This window comes from Sus scrofa, chromosome 6 (assembly GCF_054392235.1).
Source record: "Sus scrofa isolate SSC_HxYL_T2T_F1_AM1 chromosome 6, Sscrofa_HxYL_maternal_Yorkshire_Landrace_v2.0, whole genome shotgun sequence".
Taxonomy (NCBI): Eukaryota; Metazoa; Chordata; class Mammalia; order Artiodactyla; family Suidae; genus Sus; species Sus scrofa.
This window is the reverse complement of record NC_139388.1, coordinates 68,224,048-68,240,266: the sequence shown is the minus strand read 5'-3', so window position 1 is coordinate 68,240,266 and position 16,219 is coordinate 68,224,048. Positions and strand designations below refer to the sequence as shown.

At 61.6% G+C, this 16,219-nt stretch overlaps 1 protein-coding gene across 2 annotated transcripts; it reads right to left on the bottom strand.

Moving 5' to 3' along the window:
* Window positions 1-18: 18 nt before the first annotated feature.
* LOC100525876 (ATPase family AAA domain-containing protein 3) lies at window positions 19-15,433 on the bottom strand. 2 transcript variants are annotated; one of them, XR_014806929.1, is made up of 16 exons: window positions 15,130-15,433; window positions 12,417-12,493; window positions 11,884-11,985; window positions 11,595-11,654; window positions 11,005-11,074; window positions 10,657-10,822; window positions 10,478-10,547; window positions 9,799-9,954; window positions 9,253-9,309; window positions 9,028-9,153; window positions 8,770-8,894; window positions 8,468-8,519; window positions 8,163-8,233; window positions 7,487-7,601; window positions 6,285-6,393; window positions 19-798 (listed from the first exon to the last, which is right to left on the bottom strand). XR_014806929.1 is itself a non-coding variant. In XM_003127504.6 (16 exons), the coding sequence occupies exons 1-16, from the start codon at window positions 15,329-15,331 to the stop codon at window positions 652-654; spliced, it is 1,758 nt and encodes a 585-aa protein (XP_003127552.4). In that variant the 5' UTR covers window positions 15,332-15,433; the 3' UTR covers window positions 19-651. The 2 variants fall into 2 exon arrangements, 1 of the variants encoding a protein (XP_003127552.4); XM_003127504.6 differs by having other exon boundaries at window positions 7,434-7,601.
* Between the last annotated feature and the right edge of the window lie 786 nt (window positions 15,434-16,219).

The window sequence follows — 16,219 nt, the reverse complement described above, 5'->3', positions numbered from 1 at the left end:
ATGAGCTAGACACAGAGAGAACTGCCACTTTTTATTAGATTCTGGATAAAAAGATCCCAACTCCGATAAAGGAGAGCTGCAACTTCTATGGGCTGGGCAGTTCCCTGGACACTCATGTCCCTGGCTGGTGGGTCAGTGGATTGCTTCTCAGCCCCTGGGTTTCCAGGGCCACAGCCCGGGGTGGGCACACTTCTCCCCAGGTGGGTGGTGGCCAGCTCCCACCAGGCTGCAGGGGGGCTTCCGCCCCTTACTGCTGGTCACAGCTGCGGTAGCCAGCACCTGCCCCAGAAACCGTGCTACCAGCCTGGCTGCTGGGCATGGGGGGCACTGCCTTCTCCCTACTTGAGCCTGGCTCAGAGAGACATCTCCCAAGAATGTCCTGGAGTGGCCCCAGCCTGTCTCCGGCACCAGCACAGCCTGGGGGGCTGGAGGAGTTAGGAACCCCCCCAACACACACACCAGCAAGGTGCACAGCACAGCTGGTCCGAGCAGAGGCCTCCAGTGTTGCCCTGGCTCTGGCTGGCGAAGACTGAAAAGTCTGGGAGCAGGGGAGCTGTGCAGTGTCCCCAGGGCCGCTGGTAGACTGGGCACCTGGGTCCTTCCTCTTGGTGATGCTGCCTGGCCAGTGCACCCCAGACGTCCAGGCCCAGCTCACTTGGTCCAGGCGCTCACGGGTGGTTGGCTCCCCTCGGCCTTCAGCCACTGCATCTTCTGCCTGTGCTGCTGGATGGCATCCTGCACCCGGGCATCCATCATGGCCTCGGTGAGGACTCCGTCCTCGGAGGCGTACGCCATGGCCTGGCAGGGGAGAGCACACTGAGGCAGGGCACCTGGCAGGCCCTCTGCCCAGGGGAAGGGTCTCAGCCTCAGTCACTGGAAACCACTCACCATGTAGGCCAAACCCAGACTCTGCTGCCATCCCCCCGCCTTCCTTGGAGATGCCCTTCTGAATCTGAAGGCTAGCAGGGTGTGGGCAGGTGGGGGAAATAGCTGGGGCACCCCTTGGCAGAAGCACGTGCCCCACAGCCTCTTGCACACATGTGCCCGCACGTGAACCTGGAGCCCAGGGTGGCCACCATCCTTGCAACCCTGGGGCCCCACCATCTCCCAGGCTGGCACCAGTACCACCCACCTCTCAATGACTTCCTAAAAATAGAAACCTGGAGGCTGCTGTCAGAGCAGCCCAGCTCCCAGGTGCAGGCTCCGAGGACCCTGCTCTGGGGACAATGGGACTGCCCTCAGGGGGCTGTAGCACTACCCCAGCCACTCAGACATTTGGGAGGAAGACAGGGCCCCGGTCGAGCTCCAGGAGCCCCGCCCTTCCGCCCCACAAACCAAACTTCCCCCAAGTGCCAAGCACCCGTGGTCCAGCAGCACCTGACCCTCAGGACCCCGTGTCTGCAAAGAGTCCTCCCAGAACCGAGGGGGGCTGAGGGTCAGGCCCACAGCTCGGCGCTCCACGGCCTTTCAGCCACCAAGCCGGGTCGCCTCTGGCCCATCTGCCTCCTGTCACCCAGCCTGCGGCTCTGCGTGCACCTGCCCTGCCCTGAGGACAGCATTCAAGTGTCCACCAAACAGGGGGCCAAGCTGGTCCAGCGGTACCTCTCCAACCCCTGGAGGAGCCTTGGCCCACAGGGGGTGGGGGTAAGCTCCCACCGTCCTCGGGGACCACACCGGCCCCACTCTTGGGACCCGCCTGCCCCGCAGCCCCTGGAGAAGAGCTTGTGAGCTCCGCAGAGGTGGGGGTGGGCTGGGTGGGGACCCCAAGGGCCACTTGCGCAAGGCTGGAGGCAGCGGGCGGGCTCCCTGGCGGACGCACTTCCAAACAAGCGGGAAACAGCGGCTTTACCAGGGAGAAGCCAGGCAGGCATCTTTACCAGGCCATCCACGCCAATAGCCTCAAAACTGCCAGAATCATCAAAAACAAGGGCCAACTGAGAAATGCCACAGGAGGACTAAACGACCTGGGGCATCCGGGTAAGAGAGTCCTGAGGTGGACTGAGTAAGGTGGGCAGACATTCACAGCCTGGCAGGGGCTCAGTACTAGCCTTGCCACTTGCCTGGGAACCTGGAATTACTCAAAAGTGAAAGTTCATTAAAGGAGTTCTTCCTGCAGCACAGCAGGTTAAGGATCTGGCGCTGCTGCAGGGCTGGCTGAGTACACCCCGTATACTGTGGGTGTAGCCATTAAAACAAGACAAAAACAAGTAAACAAAAGAACCTCGTAGCAAACATCATCTCGATGAAAGAGTGAAAGCTTTTCCTCTACGATCAAGGCAAGGATGCCCACTTTCACCACAGCATCAGGAGCTGCAGGTAGCAACTGGACTGGGCAAGAAAAAGCAACAAAAGGCATCCAGCTTGGAAAAAAGTAAAATTATCTGTTTGCAGGTGCTATGATCTCACATACAGTAAACCCTAAAGATTCCCCTCATAAAAACCAATACAAGTTGGAGTTCCCATCGTAGCTCAGTGGTAATGAACCCGAGTAGGGTCTGTGGGGGCGCAGGTTTGATCCCTGGCCTCGCTCAGTGGGTTAAGGATCCAGCATTGCCATGAGCTGTGGTGTAGGTCACAGACGCAGCTCAGATGTGGCGTGGCTGTGGCTAGCAGTTGCAGCTCGGATTCCACCCCTATCCTGGGAACCTCCATATGCTGGGGATGCAGCCCTAAAAAGGAAAAAAAGAAATCACTCTAAAATCATATTTAGGAGTTCCCGTCGGACGCCGTGGTTAACAAATCCGACTAGGAACCACGAGGTTGCGGGTTCAGTCCCCGCCCTTGCTCGGTGGGTTAACGATCTGGCGTTGCCATGAGCTGTGGTGTAGGTCGCAGACGTGGCTCGGATTCCACGTCGCTGTGGCTCTGGTGTAGGCCGGCGGCTACAGCTCCGATTAAACCCCTAGCCTGGGAACCTCCATATGCCACAGGAGTGGCCCAAAGAAATAGCAAAAATACAAAAAAAAAAAAAAAAAAAATTCATATTTAATCTCAAGGAAACCCAAATAGCCAAAACAATCTTGAATAAGATAAGAACACGTTAGAGGCCTCCCATTTCCGATTTTAAAACCTACTGCAAACCTCCAGTGACCAGGAGAGCAAGGAACTGGCACTAAGACCGACGTACAGACCAGCAAGCAACAGAGCTGGAGAGAAGCCCTCCAAATGGTCATGTGAGTCCCAGCAGGGAGCCAGGGCCTCAGTGGGGAAAAGACAGTCTTTTCCAGGAAGGGCACTGGGAAACCGGGCATCTGCAAGCCTTGAACAAAGCTGGACCCCTGCCTCACCCCATGTACAAAAATCAACTCTAAGCAAATCAGAGACCTAAACAGAAGACCCTACACTATAAACCTAGTAGGAAAAGAAATACAGGGCAGAAGCTTCTGGACACTGGAGTCAGCTGTAACTTCTTGGCTATGACACGAAAGCAAGTGACACACACACACACACACAAAAGATAAAAACTTGCTTCAGGAGTTCCTGTCGTGGCGCAGTGGTTAACGAATCCGACTAGGAACCATGAGGTTGCGGGGTCGGTCCCTGCCCTTGCTCAGTGGGTTAACGATCCGGCGTTATTGTGAGCTGTGGTGTAGGTTGCAGACGCGGCTCGGATCCTGCGTTGCTGTGGCTCTGGTCTAGGTCGGTGGCTACAGCTCTGATTCATCCCCTAGCCTGGGAACCTCCATATGCCACGGGAGCGGCCCAAGAAATAGCAGAAAAACAAAAACAAAAACAAAAAAACAAAAAAAAAACTTGCTTCAAAGGACACTAACAACAGAGAAAAAGGCAATCCAGGAATTCCTGCTGTGGCTCGGTGGGTTAAGAACCCGACTAGCATCCATGAGGATGCAGATTCGATCCCTGGCCTTGCTTAGTGGGTTAAGGATCCGGCGTTGCCCTGAGCTGTGGTACAAGTCACAGATGTGGCTTGGACCTGGCGTCACTGTGGCTGTGGAGCAGGCTGGGAGCTTCAGCTCCGATTCAAGCCCTAGCCTGGAAACCTCCATATGCTGCAGGTGCCGCCCTAAAAAGAAAAAGGAGAAAAGGGAACCCAGAGAATGGGAGAAAATATTTGCACGTCACACATCTGATAAAAGGTTAACACGCATAACCCCAGGAACTTCTATTGCCACAAGGCAGGCCATAAAAATCAAACAGAAACATATCCTGTGTGACTCCTGGTCCTTGGAGGGATCAGACACAGACAGAAAGCAGGCGGGTGGGGCTGGGGCTCGGGAAGGGGCAGGGAACGCGAAGTCTGGGCTTAGGAAGAGAAGAACATTCTGGAGATGACGGTGGTGACCACTGCACAGCAAGGAAGTGCTTAACGCCACCAAGCTGTGCCCGCAGAAGTGGCTGAGGTGATGAATTTGAGGTTCAAAAGATAAAAAGCATTAAGTCATCACAGGTGACTCCAGGTGGCAAGCAGCAGACGTGCAGGGAGCGAACCATCGCACAGCGGGTTGAGTGCCGTGGGGGGCAGGCAAGGCCAGCATGGTGGCCTTGGGGCAGCGGCCCAACCTGGAGTGAGTGGGCGGAGGGGCTACAGCAACCCACAGCCCAGCCCGTGCACCTGCAGCCACAAGCAAGGAACTCGGGGACAACGGCCGACTCGCTCAGTCTGAGCAGGTGGAATCCCCATGGGGGAGGGACTGCCAGACACACCCCAGGCCCATGAGCAGGCAGTGCCCGGCTACACCCTGCTGTGACCCACTGCGGGCTCCAGGCAGCCACGCTGGCCTCCCTTGCTCCTGCAGGTGTCTCCCCGCACCAGGCACCCCGAAAGCCTCTGGAGGGAGATGTACCAGACGCCATCTGCCCCTGAGATGAAATCTTTGCAAAGCCTTACCGCCCCCAGCATGGCTGCACCTGGACAAGGGGCCTCGGTGGACGAGGTCACGCTGGGTGCAGTCCTAAGGCGGAGCCCTGATGCTGCCAGCCTAGCATCCGTGGAAGGAGACACAGCAGGAAGGAGCGTGCCGAGAGAAGGTGGCTGGCTGCCAGCCAGGGAGTGGGCCCTCATCAGAAGCCCCTCCCCTGGCCTCCAGAACCACGAGAGTAAAGATCCATTTAAGGCCCTGGCTGTGGTGGTGAATTACAGCCGCCCGCACTGAGACACCCCGTTCGCTACTCTGTCGGGGGTGGAAAGAGTGAAGCTCTGGGGCTTGGTTCGGAGTGAGGCCAGCCTGGAACAGAGCCCCCAGCTCACCCACATGGGGACGGAGGCTGAGATCTGGGGCTGTTTGTTACAGCAGCATGACCCAGCTCGTTCTGCCTAAGAGGGTGCCCCGTGGCTGGGCTAAAGCACGCAGACCAAACAGATGTCTACGTAGTTTATAAACACGCATTCGTGCCAAGCTGACAGTGCCCGGGCTTCTGGAGGGCTGCTCCCAGGGCTCCTGGGGTCAGAGGGCTCCACGGGCCTGGGTACCCACAAAGCCTCTGCGGGAAGGTTTCACGTGAAAAGCTGGGTGTCAGCGAAGAGTTCCCATCCTGGCTCAGCAGAAACAAATCTGACTGGCATCCATGAGAACACGGGTTCGACCCCTGGCCTCACTCAGTGGGTTGAGGATCTGGTGTTGCCATGGGTTGTGGTGTAGGTCGTAGATGTGGCTTAGATCTGGCATTGCTGTGGCTGTAGTGTAAGCCTGCGGCTACAGCTTTGATTCCATCCCTAGCCTGGGAACCTCCATCTACCGTGGGTGCAGCCCTAAAAAAGCAAAAAAAAAAAAAAAAGAAAGAAAAGCTGGGTGTCAGGACCAGGTGCCCTGAGCCATGACACAGGGTGGAGTCACCACCCAGGGTCCAGCCACACTCAGCGTTTGGGACCCACGAGCCGTGCTAAGGTCTGATGGGGCGGCACTCACGCCCTGCGGGCCATGCCCACGGCAGAGACCTCCCTCTGAGGCGCTAACCTCTCGTCAGGTGCGTCTTGTCCTGAGCACTCAGAGCCCAGACAGCTCACGGGGCGCCCCACACTCGGCCCAGGCTGAACGCAGGCCAGGTCCCTGGACCCTCCACTTGTCTGCAGTCGCCCTGCCAGCAGTCTGGGCCCCGGTGTCCGACCACTGCACAGCTGATGGGCACGGGACAGGCTCCTGATTTCAGAGCCTGAACCAGGACAACCTGGGGACCCAACCACAGAAGCCACGGATGGCCTCGGCCTGGCCACTGCAGGAAAGTAGGGCAGCGGGTGACATTTGTGCAGAAACCCTTCAGAAGCCCCAGCAAAGGCAGGTGCTCGGGGTTCCCTGGGATGCCGCCAAGGGTCCCCGGGGGCTCACCTGCCACGCCACGGCGAGCTGGGAGATCTCCCGGCCGGACATGCCCTCCGTCAGCTCTGCGATCTCCGAGCACTTCTTCCCATAGTCAAACTGGGCCAGCTTCAAGCGCCTGGTGAGGGGGTCCTGGGTGATGCCTGGGCACCCACAAGGCCTGTGAGGCCCCTGGGCTCCCGCACAGACAGAGCACTGGGGCCCTGCCGAGGCTCGAGCCTGCACCGGGAAACCGGGGCAGGCGTGTCTGGTCGCCCTCCTCTCCATCGTGCTAGACCCTGCCAGGGTCCAGCCGCTCTGCCTCCCTACCCTCTGGCTACGTCCCTGCCTCCGGGGACCCAGGATCAGGCCCAGGCGGGAGCTGTTGAAGGACGTGAGCCTGTGACGTGCGGGGGTGGGGGCACGGCAGGTGCGTGGCCACTTGGGATGCGAAAGAACAGAGGGGCCCCCGGAGCCAGCGACCAGCCCCAGGGCCTGCCCTGCACACAGACAGCACAGCTGCCAGACTGCTCAGCCCGCCCACAGGCAGGGCCTCCTCAGCCAGGCTTGGCTGAAGGCGGGGAGACGTGGACCGAGGACCTCCAGGCGCACGCGAGGCCAGGGATTGGGAGGCTGGGGGACTGGGGCCAGGGGCTACAGGGGAAGCTCTGGGGGCCGGAGGCCAGGGACAGCGAAATCCGCCTTAGAACAGCCGACAGCGACAGGAGGGATTCAGGTCGGCGGGGCTGAAATCTGGACCCAGGTGAAAACAGAGCAGCCCTTGTTTCTGGAGCACTCCATGGCAGGGGCGGGGGCACCCGCGGGAGGGGAGGCTCCCCCACCTGGTGGGCCTTGCTCTGTGCTGGTGAGGAGCCCCAGCTGCCCAGGGGGGTCAGGGTCAGCCATGGCCCAAAGTGGTAAGCACGTCTGGCGACTGGCCACCACTGCCGCTCAAGAGCCAGGGCCTGACCGTGGCCTCAACCCCCATGTTCTGAAGAGCAGCACAGAGGCGTGGAGGCCGGCGGGCCGGGGCAGCGGGGCCGCCAGAGTTGAGCGGTCATGACCCCACAATGAGCCCCCCAGTGAAAGCAGGGAGTCAGGGCTGGGGTTCAGTGCCTGGGCTGGGAGCTGGCGGGAGGGGACAGGGTGTGGGTGGCCGTGGCCGGCAGGGACACTTACTGCTTTCCTTCTGTGGCTGGCTTAAGAACATGCTTGTCAAAATACATTCTCACCAGGCGCTCCCGCTCCTCTCGCCGCGGCAGGTCGAAGCTCACGATCTCGTCGATGCGGTCGTTGATGGCCCAGTCAAACTGCTCAGGCTGGTTGCTGGCCAGGACCAGCATGAACCTGTAGGCGAGGTGCGCGCAGAAGGCTGGCTTCTAGGGGGAGCGACTTGGCCGCCTCCGGGCCCAGAAAACCCCAGGACAACTCAGCCCTCTGCCTGCCAGCCCTCCGGGTCCTGCCCCGATTCCACGCTCCTCCCCGGGATGGCCCAGCCGGACAGGACAGCCATATGAAGCTCCCAGTGCGCAGGACGGATGGGGACCCAGGAACCCAGGGACCCAAGTCCCACCCCCCCAGGCCTGGGGCTCAGGAGGCAGAGGCACTGCAGCAGGAGCCCAGACAGCACCGGGGGGGGGGGGGGGGGCCTCACTGGGCAGAGGAGCGAGACCAGGGTCTGGAAGGACCGGCCCAATCCCGGGGCAACCTGAGCCCTGGGGCCCTTGGCTGGGGGGCGACCCCCAGCCACCCATCTTGAGGCAGCTGGGCGTGCCCAAGGCCTGAAGCCACAGGCAGCGGCCTGAGGACAAGCACGTGTCACTCGACTCTGCCTCAGAGGCCCCCCCAGCGCCCCTCAGGGGAGCCCCGAGAGCAGAGACAACGCCCCCCCACCCCTGGGCCCCTCACTTGCTGCTGTGCTGGCCCGTCCGGTGCAGGAAGGCATTCAGGGCGGCCCTGAGGTCCTCGCTTATTTTCTCCTGAGGAGCGAAGGCCCCGGCGTCAGGCCCACGCGGCCCCCGCCAGCAGGGAGGCCCAGGCCGCTCCCCCAGGGCTGAGCACAGCGCACCTCGCGAGGCTCGCTGGGAAGGCCAGGGTCCCCCTTTCCAGACAAGACGCACGAGGAACGCCCCGCGAGAGGCAGGGGCCGCCAGCCTCAGCCCCGGGGCCGCACCCGCAACCACTAGGAGGCCCGGGGGCCGCCAGACACTCACAGTGGCTCGCTTCCTGAGAAAGGCGTCCGCTTCATCCACGAAGAGCAGGAGGCTGCAGAGGGGGAGCCGCGTGAGGCGGGCGGGGCTGGAACCCCAACCGCACGCTGCCCGCGCGGCAGGTACCACCCAGAGCGTGGCCAGGCAGGGATGTGGTGAGAGAGGCACTGAAACTGGGCGGCGGCCCATCCTAGACTCTCCAAGTCACAGGAACCACGAGGCTACCGCTCCCGGGGACAAGCTGCAGCCAAGGCACCACCCCTTCCCAGCAGGAGCCCGGGTGGCCCTGGGAGGCACTGTCTCACCCTCGCCGGCTGGTGCTGGCCCAGTCGAAGACCTTGTGCACGGCCGTGACACCGTCCCGCCCCATGGGGGCCACGTCCCCGCCCGTCATGATGGCGTAGTCCATGCCCGAGTGCAGCGCCAGTTTCTGGGCAGCAAGCGGGGGACAGGGGGCGCAGGGTGGGTCTCATCCCCGCTCACGCTCCGTCCACCCTCAGCCCCCGTCTCCCGCCACGGGGGGAGCCCTCGGGAGCGGCCCCCAGCCCCGCCAGGGCTCCCACCTTGGCGAAGAGCGTCTTCCCGGTGCCGGGTGGCCCGTACATCAGGACGTTGCGGTACAGACTCCGGTTCTTCCTGGTGTTCCGGGTGGCGATCGCGAGGTCCCGCACGCGGGCCTCCAGGCTGGGCTGCCAGGGGACACAGCGCTTTAGGGGTCTCCTGCGGCCGGCAGCTTGGCCGGCAACCCTGACTTGGGGAAGGAAGAGCACCCGGGCAGCCCCACTTACACTGAGCACAACGCCCTCCAGCGCGTCCTGAGGCTTACTGAGGAGCCGCCGGCCGACCTGCGGGGGTCAGGGGTGTCAGGGTCAACGGCAGAGCCCCCGGGGCAGGCTGGGCGCAGGGTCACACCTCAGAACACGTGTGGCCAGCCTCCTTTAGAAGGCCCGGCAGCTGCGACCACTGGCGAGGCTGGGCCGCGTGGCGCAGATTCCTCACTGACCGCATCCATCCCGCAGCCTGGGGGTTGACCGTGTCCACACCGGGCAAGATGCCTGACGCCCCTCGAGGAAAGCTGCAACCCCGGGCTGCTTCTAACAACTTCTAGCAGCGGGAAGGCAGCCCGCTGGGGCCCCAGGAGCTTGTAAACAGCCCCAAGGCTGCCCAGGGGACAGTCAGACTGACAGACCCGCAAAGGGAGCACGTGGGCCAGAGACAGGCCCTGAGGGTCGGCAGCAAGGACGCAACGCCACGGGCACGCCCACCTGCAGGTGGGGGACGTGTCTGGGGAAGAGGGAAGAGGACCCAGGGCTCCAGGAGGGGCCCGCCGTCACCTGCACAGGGTGCCGTAGCGCCTCCAGCGCCGTGATCCGAGACGTCTCCCGCACCAGGGAGGGCTTCCCCAGCCGCGCCTCCACGTACCGGCCCGCGACAGACGTGGCGTTTTTGGCAGAATAGACGCCCAGGGCCAGCAGCGTCAGCCCGGCTACCTGGAGTGGGACAGAGGAGACAGGTGGCTCCCACCCCAGCCAGCACCACACCGGTCACAGGAGCTGCAGAAGGAGCTTCCCGGTGGGCGGATGTCAGAGCGCTCGACACCAATGCCCTTTGCTCGTAACAAGGGCCATCGGAAGACTCATCCCAGCAGCACTAGGGACCCTTCAAGCAACAGGAGCTCCGACTGTGGAGCCTGACAAGGGGCAGAGCAAACGCTGCAAGAAAAACCTGGGCAGAAGAGAAGCACCGGCCAACTCCCTGGAGTGTTGGGGCCCCAGGAGCGGCTTTCTAGCTACGCTTCCCAAAGGGCAGACACAGCTGAGGTGCCTGCACGCCCTCTCGCAGCCCTGCCAGGATCACTCAGCACCCAAACCCCAAGGCCGGGGTGCTCTGACTTTGGGGGGCGGGGGTCGCCACAACGCTTCAGCTGCAGGTTGCTGAGCACCGAGTGCAACGCATTCACGGCCAGCGGAGGCCCTGACACCGGCCGCACCGGAGAATGGGAGTGGCATTTACCGTGGCTGTCACTTTGTCCCAGTCTGTCACAAAGGCACGGAATCCTTCCCCAAACAGGGTGCCGGCCGTCCTGCAGGGGAAGCAGCAGCACAATCAGGAAGGAAGCAGGCTGTGTGCACGGCTGGAGGAGCGGGCGCCCGGCCGGAGAAGGGGCTGAGGATCCCGCAGCGCAGTCTCACCTGATGGACTCCAGGATGGTCTGGCGGTGCTCAGCCGCCTTCAGGCGGATCTGCTCTCGGGTGATGTCGGCGTTCTCCCGCTCAGCCTTGGCCCGGGCGCGTGCCTCGGCCTCCACCCGCAGCATCTCGTTCTTGTGCCGAAGCTCCATCTCCCGCTCCACGGTGGCTGCTCATGAAGAGGCGGGTGGGCTCAGCCCACAGCCTCGTGGCCACCCCCCAGCCCCGGCCACATACAAAGAGCCCAGGGGGCCCCTCCTTCCTCCGAGGGACGCTGCAGGACCAGCACCCGCTCGTCGGAGCACCCCAGGCTGGGGCCCCCCAGCCTGGCTGCAGGGCTGGCAACCCTACCTCGCCTCAGGGCCTCCTGCTTCTGCACAGACTCCTCCTGCTTCCGTAGATTCTCCTCGTTGAGGAGTTGCTGAGGGGCCGCAAGGGGAAAGGCTTCAAAATCAGGAAACACCACACCAAGAGGGGAGCGGCTCCGGCCGCTGCCCCAGGATGGGGTGCCCCCTGCGCCGCTCGAGGAGGCGGGTCTGAGCACAGCAGGGACATGGGTGCCCAGGGGGTGCCCGGCAGGCCCTGCCCAGCCCAGCCTCAGGACCCCATGGCCCTGACCCACGGCTTTCCTCACAAAACAGGGTTTTGGCCTGTTTAAATTAAGTCAAAATGCTGGAGGCCCCCGGGCCATGGTGAGTTAACCATCCAGCATGGTCACTGCAGCAACCCAGGTTCACTTCCTGGCCTGGGAACTTCCCTACACCACAGATGTGGCCAAAAAAAATAAAAGAGCACAATGCCCCCAAGAAGCCCAAATATTCTAACCCTCACAGGCCTGTCAGGCAGGCCCCGCCAGGCACCCCAGGGCAGCGAGCAGCCTGGACCTGGCCGAAGCCTGCAGGCCAGGGCAGGCGCAGTGCCTACTGTCAGGCAGAGCTCACCTGCTGCTTCAGCTGGTCCTCGTAGCGCTGCCGGGCCAGCTTGTCCTGGTACTGGGCCCTCTGGGGAGGAGAGAGCAGCGTGAACATGGCCCAGCTGGGGAAGCTGGCGGCCAGGCCGAAGCCAACACCGGGACCCCCGTGAGTGGCCACCCCCACCTGCTGTGGAACCAGTCCAGCACTGAGAGACCCGTGGATGTCAGACGGCCACACAAGGTCACCCGGGCCTCAGTGGCTGGGTGAGAGATCCATCTGCACTGGGGACCCCATGCACCCCAAGAGCGCCCCTTACAGCCTGGTGCTGCCGCGTCTCCTCGCTCAGCGTCTTCCTCCTCTCCTCAGCCTGCACACGGATCTGCTCACTCTTCAGCTGCTCCACTGCGGCCTCGTACTCCTGTTGACACACCAGCTCCCGCCACCAGGAAGCCCCAACCAAGTCCCCCTCCCCTGAGCCTGCACACCCATAGGCAGAGAGAAGTGCCAGGAAAACGGACCCCCGCCCCAAAAGAGCCAGAGTCTCCCAGGGCACCTGAATCTCCCTCCACCACGCTCAGTACAATCACCAAAAGGGTGGAGGCAGAGCCCGGGCCTTTTCCTCCGCTGGCCACCTGCCCACCGAGGGCAGAAGTCTCCCTGGGGGACCTCACTCTACTCCCACTGCCCTCCCAGGGGTCTCTCTCTCACCTCTCCCTGTTTCCCTCCTAAGCTCAAGCCAGGCTGATCCTAGGAGGTGCCTGCACGCCTGCCCGGCCCCCACTGCCCAGTTCTCCCCCAGGGGCCCTCGGTTTGGGGACAAGGCTACCTCTGCCAGCACCACCCCCTCACCTTGAGCTTGGCCTGCTGCTCCAGCTGCAGCGTCTGCTCCTGCATCTGTGCCAGACTGAGGGCCTCCTTGGCGTGTCCTGCGGGGACCATCGCATGTGCTGAGGCGTGTTTGGGAACTCCAGCAACCACCCCAACCTCATTCCTGGTCAGACCTGCCCAGCAACCCCTCCCTCCAAGAACCAATGTTCCCAGTTCATCTGCCCCATCCCCAAGGGGAAGCCCCACATGAGGTCTTGTCCCCCAGGGGACCGTCACATCCCAGAGGGTTCCGTCAAAGAGGTGGTCCCACGCGCACTGACAGCAGCAGGGCCAGGACAGGGTTCTGCGTCTCCCAATGAAGCAAAAAGGAAGCCTGTGGCTGAAACGTCCTTCGTTTTTCAAGTGTGTGCATTTCTCTAAATCCTCTGATACCTGTTATTGACCTGCCACGGAGCACACAGGCGAGAACTCGAATAAGAAGCAAACAAGGAGTTCCCATCGTGGCGCAGTGGTTAATGAATCCGACTAGGAACCATGAAGTTGCGGGTTCGGTCCCTGCCCTTGCTCAGTGGGTTAACGATCCGGCGTTGCCGTGAGCTGTGGTGTAGGTTGCAGACGCGGCTCGGATCCTGCGTTGCTGTGGCTCTGGTCTAGGCCGGTGGCTACAGCTCTGATTCATCCCCTAGCCTGGGAACCTCCATATCCACGGGAGCGGCCCAAGAAATAGCAGAAAAACAAAAACAAAAACAAAAACAAAAAAACAAAAAAAAACTTGCTTCAAAGGACACTAACAACAGAGAAAAAGGCAATCCAGGAATTCCTGCTGTGGCTCGGTGGGTTAAGAACCTGACTAGCATCCATGAGGATGCAGATTCGATCCCTGGAAATAGCAAAAAGACAAAAAAAAAAAAAAAAAAAAAAAAAAAAAAAAAAAAAAAAAAGAAGCAAACAAGGACTAGACGAGAAAGAAGCGGAAGCCGATGGTTCTTCACCGGTGTGAGTTACAAACGTGCATGTCATTAACGTCTCATAGGCATGCTTTCCTCATCGGGGGGAACTCGTGTGTGTCGACACGTGGCAACACACGGGTGTCCTGGAAAGAATCTGAGCCCCGTCCTCTCCCTGCTGGGAAAGCCGAACGTCAGGACGGACCTGCGTGCGGTGCTTCACTGTGGACAGGGTCGAGGCCCCACCAGTGCACTGCCCCGAGGCCACACATTTCCAGGCTGCTTCCCAGAGACCTGGGGAACCAGAGAGCATCCGGCTGGGCCGCAAGGGACAGAGACAGCAGTCAGGCTGTGAGGAGCAGCAAGGACATGTCTGGTTTGCGTGCAGACAGCCACGTGGAGAACAAGAGTGGGCTGGGGCCAACCAGGGGGGGCACTGCTGGTGGTGAGCAGCCCAGAAGACAGGCCTGCTAAGGGGCCAGAGGCACGCTGGGAAGGAGGGCTTGGGGACAGGAAGAGGCAGCTGACCGAGGCGAAACCTCTCCCCCCCGGGCCAGCAGAGAAGCCAGGGGGATGGCAAGAAAAAAAGTGAAGCAGAAGAGTTCCCGCCGTGGGTTAAGAATCTAACTGCGGACCAAGAGTCAGGATTTACCTTCCAAAAGGAGAAACACTTTGAAATTCTGGGCAGGGTGAATGGGCGAAGCTCCCACAGAAACCTAAGAAATTACATCCCGTAACAAAAGTGTCATCATCTGAGGTGTCCTGAAGCCCAGCCACTATCTCTCAATCCAACCTGACTGTTGAAATGACCTTGCAAACTTAACACACGTAGTCTGGGATGGGGCGTTTCCCAGTCAGGCCTAAGGAAATAGGCAGCCCTGGGCCCCAGGCCCGAATATCCAAATGCTCTGAATGTCCCTTCCAGGATCTGAGAGCCAGGCAGGCTGGAGACCTTTGCCCAGGAAATTCTGTGACCCCTGCAGAAGGGCGGGGACTGAGCCACAGAGTGCCAGGCCACATCCTCCTTCGACAGGAAGACTCCGCTTATACCTGCTTGCCACAAACTACTCTCTAAGATCTCCTTTGAGAAAAAGGCACCTCTATTTAAAGGTTTGAGAGCGAAGTATTTACTTGGCGCGTGCTGAGCATGTGTTCCAGACTCTCAAACGCACACGCTGCAATCTGGACACAAGTGGTTTAAAGCCACAGAGGAAGGAAGCTGGGAGGAAAGCACGTGGGCTTAGTGAAGGTGCCATCACCACTGATGCCTCAGGGCCCGGGTTAGGAAGGTCAGTCATCAGCTGGGCCAGGGCTGATCGGTGATCTGCTGCTTTGCAGACCTCACTTGAAAGCTAACGTTTCTCAACAGTAAGTGCAGATCTACTTTATTTTCCTTAAAACCAATTACCCTCAAACGCGCTCCCCTCTTCAGCAAAAAATTGCTAGCATCCACCACAAGAAAATCCCCAACCCAGCCAGCTCTGGCCATTCCACGTGGAGGGAGCAATAGGTGGTACCTAAAAACGAAGGTGCAGCCCCGCCAGCTGCTACCTGTACCCTTAGTCCCCTCGCCACCGGTTTCCCCCCTGAAAGACGTGTGGCAGCTGGGAAGGTGCCAAAGGGTCAGGGGATCCCGAACCTCCCTGCACGCAGAGTGGCTCCATTGGGTTTACCGCTGGAAGCCGATTTCCTCTCCCGACAAGAGCTCCATGGCTCAGACCACCGAGGGCCAGATGCCCCCGAACCCCCCAGGGGCCGCCCTGACCGAGCCCCCCAGCGGCACTCACGCGAGTGCTCCAGCTCGCGCGCCGCTTTGGCCGCGCGCTCCAGGCCCGTGGGGTCGAAGTTGCTCCATTTGTCCTTGGGCGCCGGCCGGTCCCCTGCGCCGCGGTCCCCCCCGCCCTCCGCCCCGGGCTGCGCAGGCGGCAGCGGCAGCGGCGGCCCAGCGCCTTCGCCCTTGGGGCCCTTGATGCCGAAGAGCCACGACATGGCCAGTGAGCACCGGGCGCCGCAGGCTCAAGGATCCGAAGCCGAGTAGACACGAGTAGCGAAGTGCAGCCCCCACGCGCCGGGAGCCGGCGGCACTGACTCTGCGCAGGCGCGACAGCGGCCCCGCCTCCCGGGCGACGGGTGCGCGTGAGGGCCACGTCCCGAGCGCGGCACTTGGATTGGTCGCAGGCGAGTGACGTCACGGCGTCGCGGCCGCGATTGCAAGAGCTGGCTTAGGGGGCAGGTCCCCAGAGGGGCGGGGCGAGGTGACAGCGGCCGGTCAGGGACAAAATTGAAGGGCTGGGCGCGTGCGTGCCCTTGGATACGTCAGTTCCTCGTAGCCGTGACACTGATCCCGTTGCCATGGGCACCCATGGAGTTCCAGCCCCGGGTGAAACCGAGAGGCAGGTCTGGGAGCCGGGCGCTCTTGATGCGCGGGGTCCCGACCGAGGAAGCGGCCGCGGGAGGAAGAGCCTGAGGGATCGGTTGGAAAGGTCCCTGCCCGGGGAAGGAAGGCCGGGGGAGCGGGAGGCCAAGAGACCCTGCGGACGGCGGAGCGCGGGCTGGGCGTGTCCCGCGCAGGGCGGGCTGCCCCACAGGCCGGGCGGCGCGGGACAAGTGGAGCCTGGCGCGGTGCGGTGCCAACGCATCCATTCGGCTCTCACTGAGATGATACAAGGGCAGAAGCGCGGCCCTGGCCAGTCTCCTGCTAGGAGGATGAAGGGCCCTCCCAAGCCGCCAGCGTCTCAGCAAAACAGCGGTCCGCTGTTGTATGATCCTTTCTTTACTTAAAGTGGCTCACAAGGGAGCGGACAGGGATCTCCACCCAAAGTATGCGAAGGCAGAGCCCCCAAGGCCCCACAGAGGGCGCCCTCGCCAGAAGAGCGC

Excerpts from the sequence above, each read along its gene's own strand:
- LOC100525876 (XM_003127504.6), bottom strand. The coding sequence starts at position 15,331 with ATGTCGTGGCTCTTCGGCATCAAGGGCCCCAAGGGCGAAGGCGCTGGG. Across the intron at positions 11,655-11,883 it reads AGACGCGGCAGCACCAGGCT|AGGGCCCAGTACCAGGACAA; the intron begins GTAAGGGGCGCT and ends TCTCCTCCCCAG. Across the intron at positions 10,823-11,004 it reads GCAGGAGGCCCTGAGGCGAG|CCACCGTGGAGCGGGAGATG; the intron begins GTAGGGTTGCCA and ends CTTCATGAGCAG.